Source organism: Erpetoichthys calabaricus, chromosome 5 (assembly GCF_900747795.2).
Source record: "Erpetoichthys calabaricus chromosome 5, fErpCal1.3, whole genome shotgun sequence".
NCBI lineage: Eukaryota > Metazoa > Chordata > Cladistia > Polypteriformes > Polypteridae > Erpetoichthys > Erpetoichthys calabaricus.
Window position 1 is genome coordinate 115,587,083 of NC_041398.2, and position 24,280 is coordinate 115,611,362.

The window sequence follows — 24,280 nt, forward strand, 5'->3', positions numbered from 1 at the left end:
AAAACAAGGATTATCAATATGCTTTCTAGTGCCAGGAATTTTTCTACAATTTTAAATCCCAAAGTGGTTCCCAGATGTGTACACAAACTTATTTTGTAATTTATGAAATTTTTATTATCTCTTATAAAAAGTGTTCAATATATAACTAATTTGGTCTCTTATGACTTAGAGCAGTATGACATGACAAAAGCAAATCAATGTTTTGAAAAACATAAGGAAATGAGAACTGGAACAAAAACACTAAAAAGACTAAGGCTTACACACTATCATTTGTAAAGAATGTATGAAGCCTAAAAGCCAACCCAAGATGGACGATACAAAAAAAAAATATGTTTCATAAAAACATCGTCCTTGAGGAGGTCTTACTTTCTTTGGATTTGGTTATAATGAAAACAAATATTTGCTTTATTATACTGTATATTTATGTTTCATAGCAAATGAGTCAGGCTTGAGATCTCTCACTTAATGCACATTGCAAATTAAAACTTCTGAAGTGAAATTAGAAAGTGAAAAAGGTAATGCTCCTTACTTTATGAATACTTATGAATAATACTTTATGAATACACTTCATGTCATTTGTATGCACACTTTATATCAATGATTGTCTATCAGTGAAGATAAAGATGATAACTGTAATCTATCTGATTGTGTCCAAATATGACACTGACCCATAAAGGAACAAAACTGGCTGATGATCCGTTAAGGGTATACCTAATTTTTTCCAGTTTAACAAAATATACAATATCCCTGACCCTGTGGGAATGCAATGCAGGTGTAGACTGTATTCAATGTGTAAGGATAAGACAGCGTGGTAGCAACGTAAGAAAGGCCATATAATTCAGCTGCTCTCTGGATAATTATTTGGTAGAACTCCAAAAAGATCAATGAGGGGATTTGGTTCAATTGGAATGGGAAAGATGAGGGAGAGAGATTCAAACTCTGCCATACAAAATGGTGACAATTTAGCACAAACCAAAACATATGGCCCATCTGCCTTATTAAATGAAAATTTAAAAGCAGAAAACCTTTCACTTTAAATTATCTGACTACTCCTCCGTCTCCTCCTTTTCAGTGTTAACTCATTGACCTGATTTAAAAGGAGTTTTTGGTTTGTGTTTTCAATACAGAAAAATAATACAGTAGTGACTATTGATACATGTAACAACATTGCCTGGAAAAGGCAATGACATGTGACTATAAAGTCACAAATACTTTCTTCTCTCAAAACTGAATCTGTTGCTCACAGCTGTTTTAGAGGTTTAAAAAATATAGTGCAGTACAATACATACTCTTCATTCAAAATGTAAATTTTTCTTAACATAATCTTTTTATTCATATGCTTGCAATAGCAGTGCATATAATTGTCAAGTCTGCTCCCCTCACAATTTATGTGATAGGTTTCAAAAACATGCATTTTAAAGAAACAGTGTATGAATTAAAATATCACCTACTACAGTATTTACAGCATACATTAGCTATAAGCTGGTTACTTTTAGATAAAACAAAATTATACCTTTGGTTGAGATTAGGAGGCAAATGACCTGTGTAATAGGTTGTAAAGATTAACCAAGTTTTGGTTACAGAACATGTTTCTATTAAGTTGAAAAAAATAATGTTATAAAAGGTAAAAATATAAAATAGTACTGCGGTGGGTTGGCACCCTGCCCAGGATTGGTTCCCTGCCTTGTGCCCTGTGTTGGCTGGGATTGGCTCCAGCAGACCCCAGTGACCCTGTGTTCGGATTCAGTGGGTTGGAAAATGGATGGATGGATATAAAATAGTAATTACACAGTAAACAAGAAAATGTACAGTAGTTAATGGTCATGTTCTTCTTAGTTTCAATTATGTGTTCTGAGTTTGAGGTATGTATGTGCTGTGATGTTATAGATGGGTGTCTTAGTACACAAAGATTTGACAACTTATTTAGAATCACATATTACTGAAATAACTCGTCAACAAACTGTCCAGCACCATCTCTTATCCACATGCTCTACAAAGTAGCAACATTTCTCAGCCCAAAGCTCCTGTCTCTATATCATTTATTTAAGAGGAATGCAAAGGAGCAGCAAAGGAAGAAATTTGCAATAATTGGGATTTAATGCAACTGCACTAAATCAAAGGGTACAGTGAAGTTCACTGGTCTTTCCTCACAGAGCTTGTGTGCAGACGAGGAAATGCCTGCATGTTCGTAGTGCTTTGCTTGGTAACATTGCACTTGCATTGATAAGCAAAAAGTACAGTGAGAAAATGGGGAATGTTTGTTAAGCTACCAGTAATATGCTGACTAGAAAATTACGTGTTTTAAGTTTAAACTTATATGTGTGATTGTACGTAGAAAGCTCTTCCCTTCAGTGTCCGTTCCACGTTTTTGTGGAATGAATAGCAATTATTAACATAGATTGTAGTTTATTTCAATATAGAATAGTAATTGGTTGCCGACTTACAAAGCTTTAAATAAGATAAGCTGCTTACATGTGCAAACTTGTGCTCAGAAATTACTAAGTCCCATCGGAAGATCTGTATTAAATACTGATGAAACAGAATTGTCACAAAAGAAGTGAAAAGGACAACTGGGCCAAAGGCGGGAAACTCACCCACCTTCCTTTTAAAAGATTATGTTAAACAGGCTTATTAGCCATAATGATTTTTTTTCCTTAATGGAAACAATTTGTTTCTGCAGGCAGGAGCAAGTAAAAATGAGGCCAAGTGTACATGAGAGCAGGTGGGCATGAGGTGGCGTACTGAGGGAGCAGGTAGGCGCGGGTTTAAAAAGTCAGTCCCTCGAAGACCTCTAATCCAAGGCAAAAAAAAAGGAAAGGCACAAGAAATCCCAATTAGTGTAACACTTGCTTGGGTCTGGGACTGTAAAGTGTTGCACTGTACGTGAATCTAAAGGTTGGCACTGTTTGAGTCGGTAAATAAGGTTAGTAGTATTACTTGTCTTTGTGGGAACATGCTTTCAACACAATTTGCAGTAAATGCTACTTTGCTTCTTTAAATAGCCAAAATATCACAAAAATACCAAATTCCTCAGACCATTCTTTTCAGTGATGTCCGATGGGGTGTCTTCTGTAATGGTGAGTTTTCGTTAACATTTTCCGCTGTCATTTTCTCTTTTATCTCGCTCCCACTACTTATGTACTGGTGTGCACTATGGAGTTAAATCACGGCCAAAAGTCCATGTGCAAGGAAAATGCATGTTGTAAGTGTGAGTGACATGTTGAGCGCTTTTTGCAAGCAAAAATTAACTCCACAGTGCACGGCTGTTGTAACCCAGCACATGTGCTACTGCCAGCTGCTGCTTCACTCAGTGCTGTGTGTGTCAACCTAACCTGATGTGACTGTAATTCTATTTCAGCCACATGATTGGTTCGCATGGTACTATTCTCATTATCAGTGGCTTTTTGTATTGTCTGTCAAAACATGCATGGAATGAGTTCTATCGAGTTTCTATCGACCATGTCATATTTCTATCAAGGAAAAGTTATTTTGCGATAATTATCTTTATTGTTTTTTCGCATAGCCCTAAGTGTTATTTTTGACTACATTAGCTCATCAGCTTTTGGTTTAAAATATACTTTGATTTTAATAACATAATAATTATAAAGAATATAAATGAATCTGAAAACTGTCCTTTTAGAAAAGCTGCATAAATCTTAAAGAAAATTGTGAAAAATTGTAAGACACATGCTGTCTAATGATTTTGAAAACAAAGAATAAATGCAACATTGAAATATTTAATGATAATAAATTTTGGTGCAATATCCAACATTATTAGCTGAAGTGAAAAATCGGGAGTGTGCTCCCCTTAATTTTCTCTTATACAAAGATAGAGGAAAAAGTCATCAGAACCACTTCCAGTTGCCCAATATTTCTCAAATATCATATCTCTTTGTTTCTCATCATAACTAATTGATAATATGGATGCACAATCATTTATCTCTATTTATAATCAAACTTTATATTAAAATTATATTTTCGCACTTAGGGACGTCAAAAATTTGGTGGTGGAATTTTTTCATGATTACATATGCATTACCTACGTTATGTGCAAAGTAAAAAGAGTTATAGTCACCTAAAAATACAGAAAAAGTGTTAGCAATTTATTGCAACAAATATTATATAATACTATATGTAAAACTGCATTTAGCTACATTTAATTATGACAATGATGGAGGAAATAAAAAAATATCATAAAATGAAATGTATTACCAGGAACACAACGGAGATGTAGCAGCTTATTGTTCCCATTACATCTTTATATTTACATGGTATGTTTAAAGTTTAAACGTTATTGTTAAACTGATGATGTATAAATTAAAATTAAATTAATAATAGTTATTGAAAGAAAATGTGTTATATGGAATACAGTTTTTAATATCGTGTAGACATTCATATTTCCATGTTACAAATGAGACAGAACAGAGTAAATGTAATGTAAAACATCAATGCACAACCTTTTGTTATCTTAATGACACGGTTATTTCCGTGGCTATAAATTAGGGCGTATACCAGTCAAATCAGGCATTTTTATAAATTCGGTGACTTAAATAAGCAAAAGAAATTGAAGAATTAGGATTTTAGTATGGTGTCAGAGCTTGGTCCGCATTACCGACAGTAAGTTGAACCCGTTTCCAGTGAGAGTTGGACTCCGCCAGGGCTGCCCTTTGTCACCGATTCTGTTCATAACTTTTATGGACAGAATTTCTAGGCGCAGCCAGGGTGTTGAGGGGGTCCTGTTTGGTGGACTCAGGATTGGGTCACTGCTTTTTGCAGATGATGTTGTCCTGTTTGCTTCATCAGGCCGTGATCTTCAGCTCTCTCTGGATCGGTTCGCAGCTGAGTATGAAGCGGCTGGGATGGGAATCAGCACCTCCAAATCCGAGACCATGGTCCTCAGCCGGAAAAGGGTGGAGTGCCCTCTCAGGGTTGGGAGCGAGATCCTGCCTCAAGTGGAGGAGCTCAAATATCTCGGGGTCTTGTTCACGAGTTAGGGAAGAATGGAGCGTGAGATCGACAGGTGGATCGGTGCGGCGTCCGCAGTGATGCGGACTCTGCATCAGTCTGTCGTGGTGAAAAAGGAGCTGAGCCACAAGGCAAAGCTCTCAATTTACCAGTCGATCTATGTTCCTACCCTCACCTATGGTCATGAGCTATGGGTAGTGACCGAAAGAACGCGATCGAGAATACAAGTGGCTGAAATGAGTTTCCTTCGCAGGGTGTCTGGGCTCTCCCTTAAAAATAGGGTGAGAAGCTCAGTCATCCGAGAGGGGCTCAGAGTAGAGCCGCTGCTCCTCCGCATCGAGAGGAGTCAGATGAGGTGGCTCGGGCATCTGACCAGGATGCCTCCTGGACGCCTCCCTGGTGAGGTGTTCTGGGCACGTCCAACCGGGAGGAGGCCCCGGGGAAGACCCAGGACACGCTGGAGGGAATATGTCTCCCGGCTGGCCAGGGAACGCCTCAGGATTCTCCCGGAAGAGCTAGAAGAAGTGGCCGGGGAGAGGGAAGTCTGGGTATCTCTGCTCAAGCTGCTGCCCTCGTGACCCGACCTCGGATAAGCGGAAGAGGTTAGATGGATGGATGGATTTTAGTAATTCAGATCATTGTTCAGATGTATGTCTGGGAACCGTCACATCTGGCAATAAAAATAAAACTGTCACAATGGCATAAAAGGTACTCTTGTTAACAGTTTTAAGTTCTGAGTATGCAACTGATTAGTTTTGTATATCTGTTGGGTATGGTTTTGTGCTAAAATTAATTAAAATTTTCACATTATAATAATTAATGCTCATAAACTTGCCAAGGAAAACTTAATATATAAACTTTTAATACTACGGTAGTTTGAAATAATGCATGCTATACGATTCTGAGAGAAGGGTGCATTTGAGCTAAAAATCACAAAACTGCCAAAGACAGGGCAGTTACGATAATTGAAAATAATTAATTATCTTCTTTTAACTTAAAGCAAAATTCAGAACCATAGTTTATATGAAAAAATTCAGGCAGGTGTATAATTAAAGTACCACTTCCGGCTGCAAAATTTTTCTCAAATTTCATATCTATTTTTTTGTTGTCATTGTAAATATCTATACAAAATTTCAATTAAATAACTCTATTCAAAACCGCCTATGCATGAAAAAATTCAGATGATTATTTAAATAAAATACTATTTCTGGTTGAGTAATTTTTCTGAAATTTCAAATCTATTTGCTTTTTATCATTATAAATATCTATACAAAATTTGAATCATCTATCTGTAATTATAACCATAGTTTACTTGAAAATTCACAAAAGTATTCAGTTAAAGTACCACTTTCGGTTGCGTGACTTTTCTCAAATTTCATATTGGCTTTCTAGTACTTATTATGTTTTTCATATTGATTTTATTGTAGGACAGAAATTCTAGAACTATGCATAAAAAGGTATTTTCTTATTAATCACCAGCCTATATACAGATTATTCTCTGTAGCATTTGAAAATCATTTCCACTATTTATATTATATCCAGTTCACCTTCCCTCATTTACTGTTATAAACAGAACCATCAAATTCCAGTTATAATGAAGATTAAAAATACCTGTTTTTTTCATTGATTTCCAATCTGTTGATCTTGTCCTGAACTATGACCTTTGACTTTTTGTTAAACTCTTAACTCAGCCCATTAAGATTATTAATCTTCCTTAAGCTTTCTAGTTAGATTTTTTGAAGAGTTGTTTGTTTATGGGTGGTATATTTGTTATCCAGGTCATTCTTTAAAATCTATATCAAGTCACTACATCATATTTTCTTTTACTTGAAATCACCATGACCTGTTTATCAATTTTCTGAACCCACTCTTTCATGTGATACCAAATATCCTAGTTGGAATGTCAGTCCACTGAAGGGCACAACTTATACATAACCCCACATTCATTCATAGCAGGCCAGTTTAGTGTAACCAGTTTACCTAACATGCATATCCCAACCAAGCTGAGCTCAGTGCTAATTGCTGCATCACGTTAACGGCTGTCCTAGAATAGTGACATTTTTGAATAGTTTTATTTGATTGCAATTTTTTAAACAGTTATCCAAAAACAATTCAGTATGACTTAGTTCCTACGATATATTTCTGCAATTTACTACCTAATTTGTTTTTGCACATACTGTACAATTAAGCTCTCAGATATAAAGTTAATTGTTGTAATTACGGTCATTAAAATAGGAATATTACAATAGTTTTATTAACTGTCCACACAAACCAATCTGTCATTAAGCTACAATTTTTAAAATATGTTTTTTTTTTCAGTTTATTTTAAGGACAGGCAGGGAAGATTAATTTTGTTTAAAATATTTATATGAACTCTAAAGTACAGCATTTTATGGATTTGTGTCATCATTAGGGAAGATAAAGAGGAGTCTGGTTTCTCTTCAAAGATTAGTGCTGTCCTGAGCTGACTCTTCAGCTGTTCATTAAGAAATAGGAAATATGACTTACTACATTTACAAATCCTCATCAGTCACATTTCAGGAAATTCTCTGAATAATAATAATGTTTTGAAATATATAATAATGTATTTTACTATATATAAAGGTCAATTCTCTCCAATGACTAAAATCATATTATTACAGTCCTAAAACAAAATGATATGATGGTGTCATTGTACTGGCAGTGAGTGTTAACATGCATAGGGAGAAAAATGTCTTCTTTAGAAAACTACAAACTCCATTGCAGAAATGCAATCTAATATTGATACTTAATATTGAAGTAACAGTAACCTTTCCTAAATAATATATACAGTATATATATTGTGGAATGTGTACTAACCGGAACAGAGGTATCTTTTAGCTTGGCTTTTCTTCATGGTCCCCTTTTCTTGAAGTAAAGAAACTGATATTTTGAAAATTCTCTTCAGTTCTTCTGCAATGCTCTGCCATTTCTTGTTGTTCTCTTCCTTCATTTTAGTGTCCATCTGTAAAAAATTAGATTGCATGTAATTTTTGTGAATTTTATATTTATTACATTTCTCGGCTCCTTATTACAGAAATGATACTGTTAAACTGTAGAAAAGGCCTGCATTTGTCTGCAAATAAGCAGCATTGTAATCTGCATATTATTATGAATAATATGGTTGCTTAATTTAAAATATATTCAGTTATTCTGTTTATCTGATTATAGCAATAAAGGGATAACAGGGAGTCAGGGCATTTCCCAGAAACATTAGGCACAGTTAGAAGAATCAGCTCTGGAAGGCAGCATATACAAGTATTTATGTACACATCCATACTTCGAATCAATATTTAATCTAATATACATGTTTGGGCTATGAGATTACACCAAATTACTGAAGAAACTGTAAAGAATAGACAGTGATGATAGTGAAAATCAACTTCAGATTGATACTGTACATTTGGAAATATGTGTTGCAAATAATTTATGATTATTTTGTAAATGAGGACCATTACCTTCCAATTACTTTACAGCTGATAATCAAGAAAATCAAGCAAGTTTAAAGGAAAACAAAAGAGTGCAAAAAGAGAACTCATCACTGAATTAATACAACATACAACATTTTTGCTTTCGATAAAGTGTAATACAAAATTGTTGGCTTCTGTGCAGTTCTATATTGCATCATGTTGCAGAAATATATTTGGTGAAAGTGTAATATACTGATTTAGCAGGTAACTGGCAAAGAGTCTGCATTTTCATAATCATGCACTTAGTCTTGCATTAAAACATTACTGTTGCCTTTGCTTGTTTCCCTCATTACCTTCAAGTAAAAAATTGTAAGACAGCTCCAAAATTCATAGATATTTGTTGACCTGATTAATGATCTTGTATCTTTTATATTAAGGCAGCAGAGATCATTGGTCCATACACCAAGGCAAAATATATCAAAGACTATAAACTATAGGAATAATGTTTATAATTAATGAAAAAAAAACTCATAAATTTAAGACATATTGACAAGACAAAGCAATATTAGGTACTAGAAATATATTAACCATGATTGTCTTTTTTTGGAAATATATTTGATTTAATATTTATTTTCAAATAATAAAGGGTGTCAAATATGTTTGCTTTTGCCTATATGGCTATATTTCCATATTATTCGAGTATGCGTGGCACAATGGAAGTTCTGCTGTCTTGCAACAAGGACACCAGGGTTTACATCCTTGATGCTCCCAGCGTGGAGTTTGCATGTTCTCTCCACATGAGCTTCTCTAAGTGCTCTGGTTTCCACCCAGAGTCCAAACACATGTAGGTTAGGTGAATTTGTTTTAATAAATTTTCCCTAGTGTTTGTTTATTTACTAGTGTTCTTATCCTGTGATGAACTGGTGCCTTTAAAGGGATTATTCCATTCTTGCACATTATGCTTGCTAGAAAAGGCTCCAACTTCCCCGCAACATAAATCAGGATAAGTGGGTTTGGAATATGTATAGATTATTTGATCTTCAATTTACAGCATTAAATAATATTTTATCCACCATTCATCTGTGGTTACATTTTATTCATTTTAAATATTTTTCATGTCTTTTTAAATTTACTTTGTACCCATGGGCAACCTATGGGAAAAAACATTTATGTTTTACTCTGTTTCCTAGAAATAAAGCATCATTTTCTTTGCATAGTTTAATATTGTAGCAGCTAGTGTAATAAAGCCATATAGGGCTTCCAGCTGCTGAACAGCTTCAGTATTTTATTTGTATCTATTCACATAACAAGCAGTGCCCTATCAAAAGCCATGTTATCTGGGTTACAGAGAACACCTTAAAAACAATAAAGGAAGGTTCTGCTTTTCTGATGATTGACTTACATTCTGTTTAATCTTGAAACTATAAAAGATTACTCCAAACCACTGATTGCTATCTCCAGTCTTCTGACTGTCAACTACTCAAACCCTGCTCTGCTCCATCCATTTCAGCTTTCATTCTACAAGTCAAAATCCACCCTCCCAGACCAGGAACATAAAGTATCCCACAATTCTTCCTTCCTTGAAGTTCTTCAGAGTCTGATGGTGTTTTAAAGTTTTGTGGATGCTAGGGGGGATCACTGAACCCATAAAGCCAGTTACAACAAGTTCTTTTTTCTCCCCAAGTACCTTAACACGTCTTATATTCAGTCTGGCGTAACACAATTTAACCAAGCCCACTTTAATAATAATAATATAAATCATAAATGACTGTTCTGTCTCCTTCCACTCCTCCTCTGTGAGCATCATCCTCCTCCTCTCGACCCTGACTCCAAGAGGCAATCAAGGCATCTTCTTTTATTTTGAACCCAGGAGTACTTCCTGTTGGAAGAACTTCTAGGTGAGAAGGAAGCCCCTCAAAGCAGGGGTAGCATTCCATTGCAGTTCACCCTGACAGCACCCAAGTACACCAACTGGGCCATCCATCAGGACTACAGCTCACAATAAGCCCTGCGGAAGTACACATGGGAACTCCACTTAAGGGCTACCACCATCCTGTGTACAGGGGGATCACTTAACCCTGGGAAACAGTCTCCCTTTGTCCTTCCTTTATGGCCTCCTGACTAGGAAAGGTACCAGCAACCAACCAGGTTGGAAAGCCTGTCCATTCACATTCTTCTCTGGCCAGGCAAATAATCAGCCTCCATCCCAGTTGGGATGCCTCTCTATCTGTTATAATGTTCAGTGTGTATACAGTAGATGTTTTTGCAATAACAATTAGGCTCATAAATAGTTATTATTTTACATAAGTGGGTTATCTTGCTTATAATAATATAAAGAATATAAAGTGCACTGTTGTCCACTCCAGAAACATAATTGTTCACTGGTGCAAATAGATATTACTTTTCTTTTCCTTTACAAATCATTAACTGTTTTCTTTGCTTTAAATGCTTTCTAAGTGCTTATGTGATTAAATTTTAACCAAGCCCACTTTGCATAAAAAGCTCCCCTTGATCAAATTTTCAATGTCTGAAGTTTTCTGGGGAACCTGCTTAATCCTGTTTATGGTTGCAGGGGTCTGGAATTTGATCTCAGAATGCTGAATCTGACAAAACATTGCGACTCCATGCATCCCTGCATTTAATTGGTACAGTTTATCACATTTCACTGTGAATTATAACACAGTAAAATCACATATTTGTTTGTAAAAAGGAAATGGAGTCACGCTGCGATGGGCTGGTGCCCCATCCAGGGAATGTTCCTGATTTGCAGCCAATGCCTTCTGCAACGCGATCCAGCTTCCACGTAACTCTGGATGGAATGGAAGATATTGAAGATACAAAATGAAATAGTTTTTACAAGTTTATTTTCATAATGACAGGCCAAGCTTTTATGACTAACAGTGGAATATGAGCTAACCTCTAAAATAGGTTAGCCAATCACAGTGCCATTAATTCCTTTGATTATAATTTGTATAAATTTACAATAAAGCAACATAAGGTATAACAAAACAAGCTCTCAACAGGGTATTGACTCTCCCTGGACACTGAATATTCAAGCTTGCAGTTCTTTTGAAATTTGGGTGACTGGTGTGCAGAATTTTGGGAAGTGAGAGGAAACCAAAGCACATATGATGAAAATGTAGAAACTTCATAAAGGCAATGATTCAAAAACATAATAGAAAAACTCTGTAAAAACTTTTGTGAGAGAATGCGAAAGTTTTACAATAAATGCAGAAGTATTTCATATTATATTTTCCCTCACCTTCTCATCAAATTTTTTCTCCTATTTTTTTCCTACAGTTAATTTTGTTCTTCCATTAAATTATTTTTATTCATTCAGTCATTTTTTTTTTCTCCGGTGTTACTTATGTTGCTTCCTAAGATGGGTGTCCAGTTATCAGTTAAATTTAATAAAAATGATTAATATAAGGAGCACTGTTGAGCAATTCATACATGGAATAAATGTTTTTGTGAAAGAACCTCTCACAAAGGTTGATCAGATGATTAGAAACTGTGCAGACATGTGCAAATGCATGTTAGTACTGAATCCTACTTTAACAGCTACAAAAATCTAATAAGAAAAGTACTGAGTAATCACATTTACCACGACCCCACAAACAATCTTTAGTGAAGTAGCATCATTAGTTTAGCATTGTTTTTTCTTTTGAATGGTTAATGAAAATCACTCATGGTTTATGCTTCTTCCACTCTCTTCTTAGCTGTGGCATGTAACATATGCTAGTTGATTACTGCACACTGGACTCACAGGAGCATCATCATGTTCTTCTATCGAGCTAACATGGTTGGTAGGAATAATCTGTTATATACACCATCAGCTCTTATGGTCTGGTGAGCAAATGCCAGCAGACTTCACTGGCATAACATTAGCAGCTGACAGCCAACACCAAAATTAGCAAGCATGCTATGTGTTTTCTTTTTGACTTTGTCATTACTTGAAAAGTATAAGGAATTGAGTCACAGGTGTCTTTGGAGCAAACATTTGAACATGTCTATCTGGTATGTTGGTGTGCTTTTCAATTGAACATCTAAAACAGAAACCAAAAAATACGTGCCAGTTTGTGATAGGGCTGCTACTGTATCCTTTTGATAGAGAAACCCTGTATAGCTAAAATATTGCCTACAATGTAAATTTGCAACATAGGTAGTTTGGATTATAATCTTATTTTAAAAGTTTCAAATTTATAAAAAATTAAAATTTTGAAATTTAACAATTAAAAGTATAACAGGAATCCTCCAAGTTTTCACAAATAACCATTTGACACAGTTCCTTTGTATTTCATGCAGTGACAGTTGACACAGCTTATTGTTTTGTAAACTTCAGCCAACCTGAAACAAACACTTGTTCAGGAAGGCTTTTAGCTCTACTTGACTTTATTACCTTTCTCTCAGTTTACTTCTCTGTCAAGATGCCAATGTAACCTGTGTGTGTGTGCTAGACCATAAATTATGTTGTCTGTTTTTTTTTCAGAATTTACTGTCTTAATCTTCTTTATTTATTTATCTGGTTTGTACAATGCTATATACTGTATATTCTGCCATTCTTTATTATATTCTGTAAGTGCCTTGAGTATGGGAAAGGCGCTATATAAATAAAATGTATTATTATTATTATTACTACATTGCCTGATTCTATGAGATGACTGCATTAACCCATATCTGTAAGAAGCACTTACTGGATATCTGTAAACTTTTTATTCAAAATGAACCATGGCAGACTCTGGCTGCTATTTGCGTTATCCTTTCTAAGAACCCATAATCGGTATGTACTGTATACATAAAGCACTTCACTGTAGATGCTTGGAGCTTTCCATCTGCTCTGCACAAGCATTCTATCTGGTGCAGCTGCCATTGATAAATTCCTATTATACTGTGCTAATACTGATGTATAGTGAGTGGCTTGGTCCAGTCCCTTTGCTACTTTCCCCTCTTTTATAAAATATTATTTTGATTGTGGCTTTTCAAAATTATGGTGGGGTTGGAGCCTTTTCCAACAAAACTCGATGGGAGTGGTGGCTCTGAGGCTAAGGATCTGCGCTGGTATCCCGAAGGTTGCCGGTTCGAATTCCCGTCACTGCCAAAAGAGATCCTACTCTGCTGGGCCCTTGAGCAAGACCCTTAACCTGTAATAGCTCCAGGGGCGCTGTACAATGGCTGGCCCCAAGGGGTATGCGAAAACTAACAAATTCCTAATACAAGAAATTGTATAAGGCGAAATAATGAACAAAAAAAAAAAAAAAAAAGCAGGAAACAGCACTCCAGGGCTCACTTACCATGGTGTCACTTTACATCTCTAAATTTAGTTAGTCTACTTTATTTATCACTTTTCAGAATACTTTATGAACACATATGTTTGCTTACAACTTGTGTATTGAGATATAAAATGCAACAGTTTGCACAAGTTTAACTGTGACAGGTGATACTCTACAGTCAACAGTGGAAAATGTTTTAGGTGCCTATATAAAGTTTTAAAAATAAGTGGGTAAATAAATCAGTCATTAATTACCTTTAGTTTAATTCAAGTGAGCAATATTAGAACTTTAGTAATATATTGTGTGTCTTGATTAAACTGTTTCAGATATTTTAGCATGATTTAAGGCTGAATAATTCCAGAACAAGTTATTGTCTATATAGTTTTTTGATTCACTGAAATATTCCTTCAGTGCCTAGTTACTGCTAAGCAAGCAAGGATGACTGTGAACAATTGAGTATCTTCTTACACTTTTGTCAACAAAAAAGCAACACATGTTGCTGTAGTGTTTGGTTGTATTTTAATATGCAAAATAAAAATAATTAATAATGGAGATACCAGTGAGAATTAAAATCAAACAGGAATAAGTGACTTTGAGCCTGTTGATCCTTATTTCTACACAGCCATTATTAGATATTGTCTTCTTTAATACTCACTGCACTTTGAGTGTTGTCCAGCATTTCAGATTTAGGTTTGAGGTAGTAAGCTGGCGGGACTGCGTTCTCATCTCGGCAATACCACTCTTCGAGGGTACGAGTGTCCAACTTAGCTTCAACAGCAGCATCCAAAATCATTTCAAATTCTGATGATTCAACCTCGCCTGGAATTCGGATGCTGCCATATTTTTCACCAATGAGTCCCTGTGTAAGAGAAAAAAAAGACTCTCTTTAGCCTTCACAATCCAAAAAATCATTCAGGGTTTGGCCAATACTTAATCATTAGACAGAGGAACACACCAACTTTGTTAATGGTACATGAAGAAAAAAAGAATTCATGAAACTAAATGTACATGGTAAATGTACATGGTAAAAAGCAACTGCACAGAAATGCGTAATTGTAGCTTCCAAATATACCTTACTTAGAATATTCTGGTTTATGTCAGAGCTGTTTTGGCTGTTATGTGTAAGTCAGTGTATCTATGTCTGAATTTCCTTTTTAAGTCATTTTTGTTTGTTTTTTAATTCATTAATGATAATTCTTTTCCCTTTATAATTTTATTTGTATTTTTTGTATAATCACATATTAACTATGAATGATATTTTATTTATGTATTATTTGGGTCCTGTGCAGGTAATCCTGTTCTCTCATGTTCTGTTTGTTTTGTGTGAAGACCTCAAGAGGCGCAGCCAACATTGCTTCACTGCTAAGTAACCATAAAGTAAACGCAGACTGGCAAAGTGAATTCCTTACAGTTCAGTTAAATTGTGTGTTGGTGGAATTGTCAGTTGTGGTTATCCTGGATTTCAAGAATTTTGGTCTGTCTTCAGAGTGTGATTATTAGATCACTGTATTGGGACCTGGCTGCAGTGGATTGCCTTTTAGGTAAATCCTTTTGTCTTTTTTTAATGCTTTCCCACTTTTTTGTTAATAAACCCATCTTTAATAAAACTCCCTAGGTTTCATTTTTTGGCACAAGCCAGGGTTTGATGGTTATCCACACCCCTATGGGGCATTTTGATTATTTTGAGATATTGCTTATATTTTTGAACTTTTGAAGTCAAAACCTCAGTTGGCCTGGTGTAGGTCAAGAAAGCCTGTAGTGTAGGAACGCAGTCTACCTTGGAGTTCTGCTAGACAGGTTAGTGAGGATTCTGGCCTGCTTTGAGCTTCTAGTTTGCCATTTATGTGCTGCTGAATCACAAATTGACAGATTATTACCAATCAATTAACAAATAGTGAATTAAAGATAGCATTTTTGATGATCACATTATCCCAAACAGCTTTAGTAGAACAGTATATTTTTTGGTTACATTATATAAGGCAATAAAATAACTAAAGCAAGACATGAAAAAGACGTTGTGTTTTACTGCCAAACTGGTTTATTGTCCAGTTTTTTTAGTCAATTGGCTACACACACTGCGATCAGGGACTTTATGAGAGACTCTTGTTTAATTAAATAGTTCAAGAATTTTTAAGAATAACGATCCACTTACAAACACAATCATTTGTGTTTATGTGCAAATGCACTTTATGTGAACCCCAGCAGCAGACTATAATTCAATTCAAAGACTTTTTCTGCTTCCTACACATTGCCAAGTCTGTACATATCAATGAGTGTGGAGAAGGCAATGAAAAATTTTATGCAATATCATGTGAAGACTCAAGGATGATTTCATGCATCTTGCACCATGTAAGGAGTTGCTGTCATTTTGTTCAAAGCCCATTCAGTCTCTCCACGATAAAAAAGTCATTTTAAATTGCAATATTCCTCTTAGAGCTTAACACCTTCCCCAATCATTTGTGAGTTTGCTATCACATATAACCTGGAGCAACTGTCATTACTCTTGTATCTGGATCTCTTAATGGTTAATGTCTGGCACCATTCATTAGAACTGATACTTAAAGTTGATATGACAGGCTCAGTGTTATGATGTCTTACATCTACTGTATAAAAAAATAGCTTGCTCTACAAATGTTGTTACCTTTTATTTTATAAATTGCTTACACACTAAAATTCTATTTTTAGTTTCCTTATAGCTGCCAATAGATTTTTTTTGCAGTTAATATTGTAAGAGAACAAATCATTCATCCATCTTCTGGTCTTACTAATTCCATTACATTTTCTCAGACAGCTGGAAACTATCCAGGTAGCACTATGCATAAGGCAAGAATTTTGATATTTCATTGCATTATACAGTAAAACCTGTCAAATCCAGTACTTAATCAACCAAAAATGTCTGCTATTAACCTTATGTGGGATAAACTTTAATATAAAATGGCCAGCATGACTCTCTAACATATTCCCTTAGCCAACTCCAGTTCACAAACAACATTGTTCACTATGTTACTTATGTTGCTTCTCTCGTGTTCAATGATGTCTGCAGGGCTGCAGTGCACAAAGGTATATATTAAAATTACACACATGCACACACACACACACACATATTATATATATATATATATATATATATATATATATATATATATATATATATATATACTAGCTGTCCCCCGCGGCCCCACCCACGTATTAGTAAAACAGGACAAACTTTAAAATTCAATAAAAAAAATTAAAAACAATGTAATTCTGGCCAAGCGGAAGGTAGGTACACTCCGTGAAACGTTGGCACTATATCTGATCATGTTCAGCTCTGTTGGGAGAGCGTCCCCAGCGTGAAGAGAAAAGTACATGGCCTTGATATCTCTGGCAATCAGCAGCTACCCTCTAAAACACAAGTAGCTCTGATCTCTCTCTCAAAAACATCAAACGTTACTCCTTAACAATCTGTAGATGATAATGTCTGTTGAACAAACAGGTATCCCTACCTAAGTGGAGGCAAGGTATGCTCCAACACATGGTGAGAGGTAGACCGACTCGAACGGAGGATGATGCATAAGTCAGGAAGGCCCTGCCCCCGTCCCTTCTGCCCACAGCCTCTCTCTCGGATTTGCACAAATAAATCAGTACCGCAAGCAAACTATGATACTTAGCATGATGAGAGAAGTTGCAAAATCAACTGGAATGTTCACGCAAATAATAGAAAGAAACCCGATCTAAATCCGTTAAGTAGTTCTCTCGTGAAAAGCAGACAGACATGCAGACAGACGCTGGATTTTTATATATATATATATATATATATATATATATATATACATACATACATATAGATGTATAAACACACACACACACATATATTATATATATATACTGTACATATAAATGTATACATACTAGCTGTGCTCTTCGTCGGGTTGAAATCTAAGTAGTCAATAAAGACTTTAGCATTAACGTTTGCATTGCATTGCACCATCTATTGGACTATAACGTAATGCATGCAGTAATACGAAGGACTGCATTTGTCATAAAAATGCATTACTAGAAATATTTATGATGCTCAATCTGTTGGAATGACAAGTGCAATACATTTTATTGCTATTATTTTACTATTGTTGATTTTCCTGTTGTCCTACACCCAAAAGCCACAGATAGCCAATTACAACTTGAGTGAACAAGAAAATAAATAATTTCTTGGCACACAGCATATATTGTTGACATCTTTTCTGTCCTTTCACAGTAGGCTGGCGGCGTCCGTCTGTTTATAGTTCAGTAGGGAGCAGGTGCTGTTTTTTGGACAAGCAGGTTATTTGTCATTCAAAGTCAGTGCTTCAAAGTTGGATAAAATAAGTCATTATTCCCTGTTGTATTTGCTTCTTCAGTTTCATACTTTATATGCAATGTCGGGGCTGGGTCTAAGCATGCAATAATATTTAAATAAATTATTTCTACTCATAGTTCCCTGTTGGAGATCTCAGCTCACTCTAATAAACATATAGCAGTGGGGTCTCTCTTGGAAGTGTGAAAGCTTGTCAAAAGTGAAACATCCCTTATATCAAAGTAGCAGTAAGCACCAGTACGCGTACATTTTAAATAACAGTACTACTAACCACAAAAAGGGAAATGCTGACTTCAAGCACTGTGGAAAGTGATGAGAAAATATTGACAGCAGTTACTTTTCTCACATTGGTTGTGAAAGGCTCACATTCACATCAGCCATCACACTGTGTTTCCCTGGCAATTGAGTGCAATCTTTCTCCAAATAGGACATAGTATCTTCTAGTCTATATATTTATTACTTACATCAAAAGCAAAAATTTGACTCTAGACTAGTTGGATTCTTTTCATTTTCAGTGCTCATAAATAAAAATACTTATTTTGAATAATGCATTTCTGAATTAAATGTGGCAAGAGTATGATATAGCAGGAGAGCTGTCAGTAAACAAAGTGCACAGCTCATTTCAGTTTTACATGTGGAACAGAGAACACACACAATGGCATATTTTTGATGGAGCCATCTATGAGTAATTGCAGCTCATTTGCAATGTTAAAACAGAAATGACAGACCTCATGATGCAAATACAAGAATAAACTATAGATTTTCTTTCTGTATGTACGCATCTGCTATCAAATTCATGCATGCGATTTGTGTGTGTATGTAGTTCAAAACATAAGCCAGAATTTCAATAATGGCTGCACTCAAATCATCCTAAAAGAAGCCTCAATTACAGTAAAATAACACATTGAATTGGTTCTTTCATTTTCACAAAGAAGTCCATTTATTCTTGCATATGCATTCATTGCTGGTCTACAGTGTCTGAAATCTCTGCAAGTGTGCCATTGTCTACTGTAGCTCTTTTCAATTGTGGCTCGATCACCGCATTCACTATATGTCACTTTGCATGTTCTCCTTTCCCCACGTAGAATTCAAGCTGTGTACTATGTATTCAATGATGTGTGAAAAACACTGCAATGCTCTTCCAAATGAGTTTATAGTTGCTTTTTTAGCTAACTGAAATAACTGGAGTGTCGGCAGTTTTATGATTAGTTTCTTTCTTCACCATGCATATTGAAACAATGTTAATATAAGTGTGACAATTTTTGTTGATTATTTTATTATTGTCTGCTGAAGACAATGCAATCTGAAATTGTTGGCTGCAATGAACCATGACGGGTAGTAGGTCATTTTAGTGGCTAAACGATAACTTATAGTATCAGAGAAATATTATTAAATCATCATATTTTGCTGAAAATGCAGCTGTGAAAGTTTTGTTTTTTTTGAATAACATAAATACTAAGTACACGTTTATTCACTGTACACACAATGTGTTACAAAGTTCCTTTCTTTTTCAATTAATTTCATAAGTAAGTTTAGTGGTGCTTTGCTTTTTTGCTTGCACTTTCTACTTTTACAGTCATAAAACGTACTTAGGACATCTACAAGCAGCAGGAGTTGGTAAGGAAGAGGTTCCTGCAAACAGCTTAGATATAAATGAGTTCACAACTGTGCTGGCATTTCATTCACTTTTATGGGGAATTTGTTTTGCAAACAGGAGCAGGTATCAGTTGAGTAACAGCAGAAAAAGTACAATGTATGCAAGCTGAAATAAACTCTCTAGTTCAGAATGAAACAGTTAAGTAATCTGAAGCTACACTGACTATTTCTTCATTTAAAGATAATAGTAATTTTGAATTCATTCATGCTTCTAAATGAGAGTTTTTTCATTTTAAACATGTGTAAAGAGCATTTTATTACATATATGTCAATAAAAATTAAAATGTTCTGACAAACTTTTTTTGAAGTTGTCACACATGTGCACATGGGAAACAGCTGAAGGGCCTAAACAATAGTAATTCTACGCCAGGCCAGGGGGCGGCGGAGATCTCTCTCAGTCCCTTGCAGACTTTTCCCGGGAAATCCTGCCTGTTTCCGGCCCCGATGATGACGTCACTTCTGGGCACAAGGACGCCACTCCCGGTTCCTGCACTGATGATGTAATTTCCCCTCCGGGCCTTTAAAACTGCCATCTTGCCTCAGTACAGGCAGTTCTGTTTTGGACTCTGTTGTAAACACATCGTGCTACCATAAAAAACGAGTTTTGCAGCTGAGAAAATAATATACGGGTGACTGCCCCAACTCTTTATGATGATTCCGACTCGTTCTTGTGACAAAGTATATCAAATTTCAACAAATGTGATTCTCTGGAAGCCAAGATGATTCATGTGAACATACAGACAGGTGCAAACACACCTAAATATATGAAAGTACACTTTTTTACTTTTAAAATGATGTTTATTAGTTCAGTTTTGTCCCACTGTCCAAAGACATGCAGGTTAGGTGGATTGGTGATGCTAAATTGGCCCCACTGTGTGGTTCGATTGTGTGTGTGTGTTCACCCTGCAATGGACTGGCACCCTGTACAAGGTTTATTCCTGCCTTGGGTTTTATGCCAGCTGGGAAAGACTCCTGCACCCTCTGACAATGACTGACTGATGACTAACATTTTGGCAAAAGGTGATTATCCGGTAGTGGTACAAGGCAACTATAGCTCCTCCTGACCAAGGGAGCTGTTGTGGGGGAATGTGGGAAATGGATTAAAATACTTTAAATAATTTTAATATTTTATAGACAATTCATACATATTTTATGCAAGGATTGAACTGTTCAAACGAGTATACTGAGAAGAATGCAGAAGGTCAAAATGTCCTTGCAACACCTTTAAAACTATGTCATTTAGTAACATAACGCCATTGAAACTTGGGCATATAATTAATTTACAATACCTTTATAATTTAAAAATATTTCCAATCAATAACTTTTTCCCCACTGACATACTACAGAAGCAAACTGGATTGAATAAGAAAAAAAGGCAGTTTGTGTCAGATATGCTTAACTGCAAGAACTCCACAACTTCCCATGCGCCATTTCATCTGCTTGTTTTTACGAAGCCATGCCCCTTTTCTGCATGCAGCACCCTCCACTTCAACTGCTCGCAAGATTTGCACACAATTCATAAAAATGAAAATTGGTATTTAAGCTACAAGTAAGCTCCCTTTGTCTATATTTTAATCCAAAATCATATTAGAACATTCCCACTCAGCGCTTTCTATTGCTAAGTCCAAATGCCCATGTTAGTACCCAAGGCTCAAATGGAGAAATTAGATTTTTTAAAATGAGTTCCACAATTCTAATAAATTGAGAAAGCTTCTAATGCAGCTACATTGAATTTTTACTTTTATTCTAGCAAAATTATTTACAACAAGTTATTTACATCAATAATGTTACATTTCTAACTTCTGTCAGTGTGTTAAATGAATGTGGAGAGTTTTAGAGCTGTAGATTAAAGTTTCCCACAAGAATCACAAAAAAAAAACTCCACATACACATGCATCATCTGTCCATTGTTGTTTTGTGCACCAGTGGGGAAGTTGGCTCTTGCAAATCTAATTTGTAATATCCTGGATTTAGTTTACTAATCAGTAAGGATATGACACGATGCCATGACATCCTTAAGTAAGGTTTGGGGGGTTACTGGGTGCCTGGTTTTTTTACATATGTAAGTCTGTCACAGCCAAATAGCTGGTGAAAACAAGAAGAACTAGTATGGCCTCCTTCATTACAGACAGACCTATGACCTTGGTTGGACAATGTATGCCAGACAATGTAAAAAGGTAAACATAAAAAAATAACCTGAGGTTTTTGAGAACTCCTTGGGATTAATCTATCTATCTATCTACTGAATGTGACTAATGTGTGTTATAGCTATCTATTCATACATCCATTTTACCCAAGAGGACCATTGCAGGATTTATATTTATTATCATTATGTATGATTATGTTTAATAGACAATTTAAATGTAATTTTTATCAAAAGTTTATTGGAAATTTTTTTCAATGTATGAACTTTGGAAAAATGGAAGTGGAGCTTTAAAATGGTACTTTTAACGAGAAGGTACCTGTTATGTGTAGGTGGAAGCAAATTGTTGTTTATTATTTTATCAGTGCTGTGCTTACATGGCTCCCTTTTGTTTATTCCACTCTATGTGTATAAAAGTCAACTTACATCTAACAATGTCTGCCTATTAAATGACAAGGAGTGTCATGTCTGTGCTATGACATCCCATTAACAAAAGCTACTTTACAGAGACCTTTCATTTATTATTTCTTTATACAATGATGGAAGACAAAATGCTTTCGAAGCAATTATTCCAGCAGGGTTTCCAAAGTGTAATGACTGTATTTTAGGCTGAGCATGGCACACTGACATGAAAGGGGATTTTTTTCCTTTTTCTGCGGTACACGTTGTCAAAGCACTTTGATTGCTGCAGGAGAAAGATTATCAAATTGCTTTATACAGCAATTTTATTTGACAAAAAGCAAAAAAAAAATCTAAAAGAGTGTTGAAAATAGTAATTTTCATGAAACAGTAAAAACCATTTATCATCTTAATAAAAGATTGTTTTCTCATTCTTAGTAGAGCTTGCATATTATTAAAAATAAAAGAAACATTACACATTTGCCAGGGGATGGTTAAAAAGATGTATGCAAAATAATGATTTGAAATATTTTCATATAACACTCTAAATTTTCCTCAGTGTTGAGCACACAGGGCAAGTATCCCTTCAAGGTTTGGCTCCTGCTGTGCACCCATTGATTTCGGGATAGGCACTGGCAACTTGTGACCCCCGATCAGACAGATGTGATTGAAAATCAATGGATGAATTTATGGAATAATATGATAATAAGAAGAACATTCTCCATGATTGAGGGCAAAGTATTTTTCTTAATCATTGAATATTCCATTAGAATCCTATGACTATAGTATGTGTAGCCATTATACAGTATGTGTTACAGATACTTTAAACATTTTTAACTATTTAAGGTGGCAGCATGTATAACCTATAACAGATCAATTAGGTTTTGATTACCAGTAAAGCTCCACAAACACTAGTCTATACACACAAACACTCATATGGCAACGTTATTAATCAACTTAATACCAAGCACACTTTACATTTACCTAATTTTAAAGATTTTTTACAAAAATATACCAAACATCTTCAAAGGAGAATCTTCAATACTGAGTGCAGATTTGTGCCTTCAATTTAGACTGAAAGTTCTACTGAGTTTGTTCATCACCTTGAATTGCAAAATGGTCAAGCACAGCAGACAAGGTTTAATTCAGCGGCAATGCAGACAGGTAAAAAGTATTTTAAATTCAGATAACCACTACTATTCTTTCATACTGAAAGCTAACTCTCACATAAAGTTAGTAAAAGGACAGTCTTTAATTTTTGACATTTTTTTTAATTAACCTTTCTTGGGAATTGGTTTTATATGAAGAAAGTGACTTTCCTCACTTTCGCTGCTCTTCTCAATCTACATGCTTCCGTTAGGTCAGATTATCTCAGGGCACAATGTGAGCTACCACAGCTATGCTGATGACACACAGCTGTATTTATCAATAGCACCTGATGACCCCGATTCTCTTGATTCACTAGCACAATATCTTACTTGTATTTCTGAATGGATGAATAGTAATTTTCTAAAGCTAAATAAAGAGAAAACTGAAATTTTAGTGATTGGCAATAATGGATACAATGAGGCTATTAGAAACAAACTGGATGCATTAGGATTAAAAGTCAAGACGGAGGTAAAAAGCTTAGGGGTAACTGTTGACTGTAATCTGAATTTTAAATCGCATATTCATCAGACCACTAGGACAGCATTTTTTCACTTAAGAAACATAGCAAAAGTTAGACCTCTTATATCATTGAAAGATGCTGAGAAATTAGTTCACGCGCTTGTTTTCAGTCGACTAGATTACTGTAACGCACTCCTCTCAGGACTACCCAAAAAAAGACATAAATCGTTTGCAACTAGTGCAGAATGCAGCTGCTAGAATTCTAACTAGGAAAAGAAAATTCAAGCACATTTCTCCAGTTTTGATGTCACTACACTGGTTACCTGTGTCATTCAGGATTGACTTTAAAATTCTGTTTATGGTTTATAAAGCCTTAAATAATCTCGCTCCATCTTATATATCGGAATGTCTGACACCTTATATTCCAAATTGTAACCTTAGATCTTCAAAGGAGTGTCTCCTTAGAATTCCAAGAACA

General features: G+C 35.3%; 1 protein-coding gene across 2 annotated transcripts in view; it reads right to left on the bottom strand.

Moving 5' to 3' along the window:
- LOC114651910 (NACHT and WD repeat domain-containing protein 2) overlaps window positions 1–24,280 on the bottom strand; it is a 140,940-nt gene that overhangs the window by 26,507 nt on the left and 90,153 nt on the right. For both annotated transcript variants that reach the window (XM_028801991.2, XM_051928197.1), the window contains 2 exons: window positions 14,319–14,522; window positions 7,804–7,948 (listed from right to left, as the gene is read on the bottom strand). In XM_028801991.2, coding sequence (XP_028657824.2) covers window positions 7,804–7,948; window positions 14,319–14,522 — 349 coding nt within the window. The remainder of the gene's footprint in view (window positions 1–7,803; window positions 7,949–14,318; window positions 14,523–24,280) is intronic.